General features: G+C 54.2%; 1 protein-coding gene across 1 annotated transcript in view; it reads right to left on the bottom strand.

Annotated features, from left to right (window-relative positions):
* Positions 1 to 4,952, bottom strand: part of Bsnd (barttin CLCNK type accessory subunit beta) — a 9,398-nt gene extending 4,446 nt beyond the window's left edge. The window contains exons 1-2 of the mRNA XM_006987198.4: positions 4,463 to 4,952; positions 294 to 385 (exon numbers count right to left, since the gene is read on the bottom strand). Of these exons, the coding sequence (XP_006987260.1) occupies positions 294 to 385; positions 4,463 to 4,639 (269 nt within the window). The 5' untranslated portion in view covers positions 4,640 to 4,952. The remainder of the gene's footprint in view (positions 1 to 293; positions 386 to 4,462) is intronic.
* Between the last annotated feature and the right edge of the window lie 3,715 nt (positions 4,953 to 8,667).

Consider the following 8,667-nt stretch of genomic DNA (forward strand, 5'->3'; position numbering starts at 1 on the left):
GACCTGTCTCCAGCCCTGACTCCCCACGAGATCTGAAGTTTGTGTTTCTCTGAGCCTCAGCGTCTACATCTAGAAAATGGGAATGACGATGTTAAGATGCACAACACCGAGAGTTTGAAATGACCTGTGATATCTCAGAAAACAGGAGGCCAAGAGGAAGCTGGACGGGATAAGACAGAGACAGACGCCCAGCCCAGCTATCCTGGTCCGCTCCCTCCTTACCTCTTCCCTTGCTCCCCTCCTCCCCACTTTGACAGGAGGCTAGACCGCGGGCCCATTCTCCCTGCACTTACCTCTTCACCTCCGAAAGCCTGTTCTCCAGCAGGCTCAGGGTCTTTGGGGACAAGATGCCTTCAAAGTCCGAGTCTGCCGGCACAAAGCTGATCTGCAAGGAGAGAGGACATGGTCTTTGCCATTGACCAGGGATAGAGCTGGCTCTCGCCCCACACCCTGGCTGCTGGGCCCAGAGCCTCTGCAAACTTCTCCGCAGACTGTAGGAGAGGAGGACCTGACAGGGCCTCTGCTTGTTGAGGGAGTTTCTGTGTGTGGTTCAGCCCCCGTGGGTAGACAGATCTAGGTTCCTGTCCACACCATGTTCTCCCTTTACCAGACAATCCCGAGAACCTACCCTGTGCAGACACTATCTGGGCACCGGGGACCAGCAATGGGTAAGAAAGATGCCCTGCCCTGGAGCCCAGGCCCATTTCCCAGAGGTTTCTACAAGGGGTGCTGTGTGGGCTCCTGTCGAGTGAGTGGTCCGCCAGTCACCGACTTGTGCTTCACAGGACACAGCTGTGGGGGGAGGCAGAGGCACAGGTGGCTGTGGGTGTGCCCACAACAAGCAGCCTAGCTACAGGGGTGGCCACCGGGGAAGGAAGGCCAAGAGGGAGTGAGCCAGGTGAGGCAGAAAGAGCCCTGCCTTTGGGGTCCTGGAGACAGGTGGGCGTCTCTTCACTACCAGGTCCTTGCTGTGGGGTCCTGGAAGCCATCCATCCTTCCAGAGCCTCTTTGAACTCGTGTGGTTAATGAGCGACGCCTCCAAGAGACACCTGCTCAGAGAAGCACTCTGTACCACAGCCAGGAGGTGACCCAGGGTCCACTGATGGGTGATAGACAACAAAATACAGGGACGTACACAATGGCATGCCTGCCAGCCTGGAGAAGGAAGTTCTGATGCACGTTACAGCAAAGGTGAGCACTGAAGACCTGATGCTGAGTGACACATGCCCGATTGGGGTTGGGGGCGGAGACAGACACTCTAAGACTCCACTTCCCTTGTGTACCAAGTTGTGAAGTCAGAGAGCAGGCTGGCGACTCCCCAAGACAAATGAGAGTGGAAATGGGGAACTGTTGCTTGGTGGGTGTCAAGCTTTCATCTCCTAGTCTGGAAAGAGTTCTGGAAATGGGCTGACCACACTGAGAATGGACGGATGCCTCAGAACTGCATGTTTACCCACGGTTAAAGCAGTGGATCCTGTGCTTATATGTTGTATGGGGTTTTTAAAGGCCCGTGTCCCAGCAGAGCTGTGAGGACTCCCTGAGCCAATGCAGAGGACTCTCTCAGCATGGTACCAGGATACAGGGCTTCTCAGTAAATCACAACCTGGCCCAACGAAGACCAAGCCAGTGGACACACAAGTCTGAACATTTTTCATGCAACACCTGATGACCCCCTGCTGAACTGCTCCAGGTTCACAAACAACACTCCGTCCCTTTCCACAGAGTACAGTGAGGGAGGCACTGTCTGCACCAGCAAAGTTTCATGATGATGGAAAGAAGCGTGTAGAGGAGCTCTTACATTCCTGAGGAGGCACCTCCATCTTACATCCGTAATAAGGATGCTCTGTGGCCAGCTGGTTCCATACTTTTTAAAATTTATCTCTTTTAGCCAAGTGGTGGTGGCGGCGGCGCACGCATTTAATCCCAGCACTCCGGAGGCAGAGGCAGGCGGATCTCTGTGAGTTCGTGGCCAGCCTGGGCTACAAAGTGAGTTCCAGGAAAGGCGCAAAGCTACACAGAGAAACCCTGTCTTGAAAAACAAACCAAAACAAAAACAAGATTTACCTCCTTTTCCTCACTATTTCCTGGCCCAGGTATCATCATCATCATCATCATCATCACCATCTACTCTATCACCACCATCACTACCATGCCCATCTCCATCATCACCATCATTACCATTGCCACCACAATCATCATCATTGCCATACTACCATCACCACCACCACAACCACTACCATCATCACCATCACTATCACCATCAACATTGCCATCACCACCACTACCATCACAACTACCATCACTGACATGAGAAGCTTGGAGGAGACAGAGAGGAAGCAACATCCTAGAACACAGATTTCTTCTCTAAAGAAAGAGGAAGGAAATGCAGAATTGATGATCAGGGGCAGGACCAGACTTGGAAACCCTCAGAACACCAGACTAAGGATTTTAACCTTTCTCCATGGCCACGGGCACTCCAGAAGAATTTTTAGCAGGAGAGTACCTATCAGATCTGAGTTCAGGCTGAACACTGACCAGTCCCTAGAGGGAGGAAGCCTAGAGAGGGAAGCCCACAAAGGGGACAGGTCCTTCAACTACCAGGTCCTGGTTCTGAGCTGCAGCAGAGCAGACAGAAGAAAGGAGCAGAGGATGCAGAGCCAAGACTCCGCTCTCCCTGCCGCTCCACCCCTTCTTCCTCACTCCCCGTTCCATCTCAGCCTCTAAGCCCCCACACTAGATTGCCTGGCTCAGTTCTCCCACTTAAGCTGTGCCCGAGGCCCAGGTGAGAACCAAATCTAACCGGGTTCACATGCAAAACCCAACAAACAGCCATGGTGAAGAGTGGGGGCCCTTTCTTCCTCCTGTTCCAATTGTGACCGCTCTAACAGCCGGTGTCCTCCCCGCTTCCCCCTGCAGACCTCCCAGTGCTGGTAACATCCTCTCAAGAACATCTCCGCGCCCGCTTCACACAGGCAAGGTCACCAGGACCCCTCCCATCCCCATAGCACCATTTGCTCCCTTCCATTTGCCCAGGCAAGGCACAGTGGTGGGGGGAGGCTCTGCCAAGGTCACAGACTTGGCACAGGGACTTGAACTGGGGTTTGAGGGACACGAGGGGGTGTGGGTTTCCACCAGCCATACCACCTCCCCACACAGGAGCACGTGAACCTTTAACAGTTACCCATTAATCCTCAGCCCTGTTCCCCCCACCAGCCATCCTGCTGTTTCTCAGTCCCCCCACCAGCTGCCCCTGGAAAGGATGCTTTCTTCCCAACATCCCCACCCTCCCTGGGTGGTGACATGGTGGCTCTGACCTCAAGGCCCTCTTCTCCCAGTGACCTCTGCTCAGGACATTGAGCGCGTAGAGGAGAGTTGACTGTAAACGGCTTTGTAAATGGCTGCAAACCAGTTAAGACTGCCCAAGCTCCAGATATAAGTGACAGGTCTGGGCTGGCCACAGAGGGGGTAGGGCTGGGAGAGGCTGGGACCTGGCCCCAACTCTTAGAACTCCTTCTGGGTACTCCCCACCAAAGAGGGGAGGAAGCTGGGAGGACAGGGCTGTTAGTATCCAGGCTCAGTGGGGGTCTCAGGTGTCCGTCCCCCTTTCCTACTCACACTGTACAGTTCAGGAAACTGAGGCTTAGAGAACCAAGTGGCTCAGTCTTCCAAGCACTTAGAGACAGAACACAGGCTAGACCCTTGTTGTTCTCCCTATGTCCCTATCTCTAGCTAGCTGTGTGACCCTGGAAAATTCACCCCACCTCTCCGGACGTTGAAGGTTTACAACGCTGACAGGTTCACCCCTCAGGGCTGTGTGGGAATCAAGGAGAGTAACAGCAGCGGCGGCAGCGGTTTACCTAAACACAACCGCACAGTTGCAAATGTGCTCCTTCCCATCCTCCACACGTCATCCTTGGGTTAGCACAGGGCTGTGCAGAGCCAAGACTGGGGAGCCAATTTACAGATGAAAATACTGTGACTCGGAAAGACCCAGCACGACAGCGCTCTCAGCAGCTGGGGGCATAGAATGGAGCATCCTGGAGGGAGCACCCGTTGTGGGACACCCAGGGTACAACGCTACTCTAAAGCAGATCTGTGCTTCAGGATCTGTGAGAAGAAAGGGAAGTGCGGAAAACACAGAGCACTTGGGATAGGGTCGGGGTGAGCTGTGGGTTCAAGTTTGGAAGATAGTAAATGCTGGCCAACTTCTGCTCGAGCAGAGACAGTGCATAGATCCCATTGTGTCCCCGTTCTGGCCGGCTCAAGATGTGAGGGCCTTCTGACCAGCCACAATGAGAGATGGATGGATAAACGAAAAGGATACCCACCCACCCCCAGAACAGAGAGAATACGGGGAGTCCAAATGGGAAGAACACAGCCGTTGGAGTCAAGGGGTTGGTACCTGAGGCAATGAGAGCCATGCATCCTCCTGCCCCCCTCCCCACCTCCTGCCACCCCCTACCTTAGGATAGCATTGGCACATGCTCCAGATGACGCCCCCGATCACCATGATGCTGCCCATAGCGTAGAAGGTGCCATAGACCTGGGGTCGATCGTGGCTCATAAGGAACGTGCCGAGGGATAGGAGGAAAAGGCCCAGCACAATGAAGCCGATTCGGAAGGTCTTCTCGTCAGTCATGGTGGCTAACCAGCCCTGAGAGCTGACCAGCTCCCTGGTAGAGGGCTGCCCACAATCCTAGGCAAACGTTGAGCAGGCTCTCAGCCAGGGATGATACACTGCTTGACGGAGAAAGTGCGAAGCACAAAGCAAGGAAGGGTCCCCACAGGTCCAGCTCCCAGCCCTGGGCCCCCCGCAGTTCTGCAGGGCAGGAGGTGACACGCTCCAGTGGGCCCAAGTGCCCAGCCATCTACCTTCCCTCTGGCCACTCTCCTTCCCTCTGGGCCCAGCTGTTGGGAGCTTGTGAATCTGAGCAGGGGACAGAGGCAGGGGAGGGCTGGGGGAGGTCACAGGGGCTGGGCCAGCCATGGTTTTGACGTCATCTCATTTGCCTACGGTGGAGCTGAGCCCAGACAGGCTTTGCACCTCCCAGCTCTGGGAAGCAGGGGTGGGGCCGTGGCGGCGTCCAGAACCCACAGCCTGACAGTTTAGACACCTAAAGACACCCTTTCTCAAGGACACCTGGTCATCTAGGCTCAACAGGAATAGCTGTACCCACTAAAACGGTCACCATCCTAGATATGTCTCTGTTCGGTTCATTTAAGGGGACAGGGGCCACTTCACAAATGAGGACTCGGGCCTAAGAGACAAGTAACCTGCCCAAAGTCCCGAATAGTGACAGAGCAGCCGGGACTGGAGCCCAGAGGCTGCCCGTCTCACTAACATGAGCCTTGTCAAGCTCAGCGTAGGTGGGAACACGGGCAGGCTCCGGGATCAAAGCCCATGATGTCCTTGGATCTGCGTCTCCAGCTGTGTGGTGCACGACCTTGCTGGCCCTTTCTCACTTTCCTCCTCTATAAATCAGGGGGTAATAGTAGCCTTTCCCAGAACCAGAGCTGGCTCCGGGCCTTACCTCCCACACCCCTTCCATATTTCACAGTGGGATCAGCCCTGCTTTTCATGGGGGGGGGGAGGTCGAGGGCGGGGTGAGCCGGTGGCCCTGCAGGTCTGACTGACTAGCGTCTACTTCATCTGTCCTGGTCCCCCACCTGGAAAGCCGTTTTTGTCCTAGGGAGGACAGTCTAGGGAGGACTTCCAGCTCTGATATGGCTGATGGGAAAGTCAGCTTTGCTTCCATTGTTGCCACTGCAGAGACCCAGAGTCACCACAGGTAACCAGAGCACGGCAGGTGGAGTTCTTGTGAGTGATCTGTGCGACATCAGGGCTCCCAGTGAGAGCTCCCTGAACCCGGAACTCAGGGACATTCCTGTATGGGCTGTGCGTGTCCCCTGTGCCCCATTGCGCTCACACAGGCACCTCTCCTAGCGTGCCTGGCCATGGGGTCCCTTCCCGGAGAGGGTTCTGCGATCTCTGTCTCCCGCCATCGCTGTCCCTCAGCTCTGTCCATCTGCACTTCACGGTTTGTAGAGGGCCACAGGAACTGGGAACAAGCACCCTGAGAAAACTGCCCGGGCACCAAGTCTCTGGTCACCTCCAGTCCCAGGGTGAACTTAAGCAGTGGACTTGAGTTTTGTCGCCCGTGGATTGTAAGTGGCCATTGGGCCATCTCCCAGTCTGGCACCGGGAAGGGACGAGTAGTGGAAGGAAAGTCACCTGAGATTGTAACCGGCCAGGGACCTCTAGGGAGACGTTAGAATCCTCTCAAAGAGACTTGGAGACAAGAGAGGCCATGAATGCAGAACAACCTAGCTGGTACCTAGCTGGTACCCATTGTAAAAAGGACGAGGCCCAAACTGATCAGCTGGAGCTAAAGTGGCCGCGGTCGAAAATGGCGGAGTCTCCGAAGTTGTGCACGTCTGGACCCTCAGAAGAAGGTTTGGATGCTGAGGGGTTGGCAGCCGGCGGGAATCAACACTCCGAGCTTACCCAGGAGCCTTGTCAAGAGCTGGAAAGACACTTCAAGGAGGAGCCAGACCAAAGCAAGGAGCCATGCAAGGCCTTGGCTGTCAACCCCGAGCTAGGAGACATTGAGGAAGAACTCATGGTGGAGGACCCCAAGGAGTTGTCCAAGAAATTCAGAGAGGAGCTGAGTCACCGCGTGTACAAGTCACGTGACAGCGAGCCCGAACCAGAGAGCCAAGGGTGCCAGTGGAGCCTTTATTTCCCCGGCTGCCGCCACTGCCGTTATCTGAGGAGTGGGGTGCGCCTGCGCCCAGCCTGGAAAGTCCGCCCAGGCAAATGCCGTACTTTAGTCCTCGCATCAGCCTCCTGGCCTACCACCACAAAATTTTGTCTGCGAGATCCAGGTTCCTTGAACCTCGGAAAGCCTTGGAGGAGCAGGAGAGCCCCGGGCTCCCTGAAACTTTGAAAGACTTAGAGGAGCTCCAAACCTCTTCTGGGTATCTCTGAGAGTGTGTTATGGTTTGGCCGGGGATCACAGCCTCATTAATACCTCGGCCTCTACTTCAGCCATTTTTGGGGGTTCTTACTTTTTATTGTGGATGTTTTGTCTCTGGCCTGGGACTTGTGGCTTTTACCTCCCAGTTGCCATGCTTCTAAGTGTTGTGATTTGGAGGCTTTGGGTTTTTTTTTTTAACACTTTTTGTTTGTTTGTTTTGCTTTTTTTTTCTCCCCGTATTAAGAAAGTGGCTCTTTTTGTTAAATGTTATTCAGCTTGCTTGTTGGGGTAGGGGTGTTGGGCTTTGTCTCTGTATTAGATTGATAATAAAGCTTCATAGAAATTAAAAAAAAAAAAAAAAAAAGGACGAGGCCCAGCGAGACCTAGGTGATACAGTCCTAGGAGCCAGAGGATGAATCTCTGCCACATCCACAGAAGCTTCTCGTGCCCCCTGGTGGCCTTGTAGTGTGTCTGGCCTGGCGCTGTCGCACCCTGTTGTCACTGCCTCTGTACACCCAGGAACATGTGGCAGAGTTGCCATGCCCACTTCTCAGATAAGCAAACCAAGCCTGCGGCGTGAAAGAGATCGGCCAAGATCTTCCCTAATACCACCGGAGCTCACGTAACTGGATCTGGCTTTTGGACATTCTAGAGAGGTCTGGGCATTCTCCTCTCTGCTGATTTTTTTCTTTCTTTGCCCTCATAGTAGCAATGGGTAAGAAACTCTGAGATAAGTCAGTAGAGAGGCAATTCCACAGAGTTTATCTGATAATCAAAGGGATTTATTTTGGGTTAATTCACAAAAGCGTAAGGGAGTTGGTTGCAGGATCCCGGAGGGGTGAGGTGCGGTCCAACGTGATTCTCTGGAGAACTCTGCCTTGATCCAAAGCACCAGCATCCAGCATCCAAGACCACAAGGTAGCCAAGAAAGCGAGCACATACACATTCCAGGTCTTAAGGGGTCCCCTCTCGGCCATGCCAGTTACCTCTGGAGTAGAGAATTAAATGGCCATAGGGCGGGTCCCCCCCTCCCCAGGACTAGCTGGGGCAGCACAAACCAGACTCCACAGGAAAATACAAAAGGAAAAAAAAAAAGAATCTCAGAGCTGTGTGGGAAGGGATGGAAAGTGGAGATGGTGGTTATGGGAGGAGGTGGGAAAGGAGGGTGCATATATTCAAAATACATTGTATGAAATTCCCAAAGGATTCATAAAAACATTTGAAAAGAATTAAATGTCCAGGGCTGTTGTTGTCCTGGATAGACACAGTGCCAAGGCAATTCCTAGTGACTTGTTGCCTTGCCGGGAGATGGGTGTGTCTCTCGGCCTCATTAAAGGGGTTCCTCTTTGTAGTGGACACTGGGCAGGCTGCTCAGGGTGCTGAGGGTGAGAGACTGTAGAGTGCTCTGCCCTGGGTGGATTGTGTTTGGCCCAACCCTCCGCTCTCCCCTGCCCCTGGAGCTCAGGGGATCTTCGCCCAGGGATGGGTAAGGGGATTGTGGGGTCTGAAGGTGGTAGATGGCATGGCACAGATTTTCTGGACAGGGCTGGGCAGTTGCACCTATGAGCTGGTGGCTCTTGTGGCATCACTAACAGGGTCCGCACTGGCTCTGGCTGGGCAGGGTCCCCACATGGAGTGGGGAGGGTGGAAGTGGGTTTGACCACTGGCTGGGGAGCTGTTGGCATCTGGC

Source organism: Peromyscus maniculatus, chromosome 2 (genome assembly GCF_049852395.1).
Source record: "Peromyscus maniculatus bairdii isolate BWxNUB_F1_BW_parent chromosome 2, HU_Pman_BW_mat_3.1, whole genome shotgun sequence".
NCBI classification, from domain to species: domain Eukaryota; kingdom Metazoa; phylum Chordata; class Mammalia; order Rodentia; family Cricetidae; genus Peromyscus; species Peromyscus maniculatus.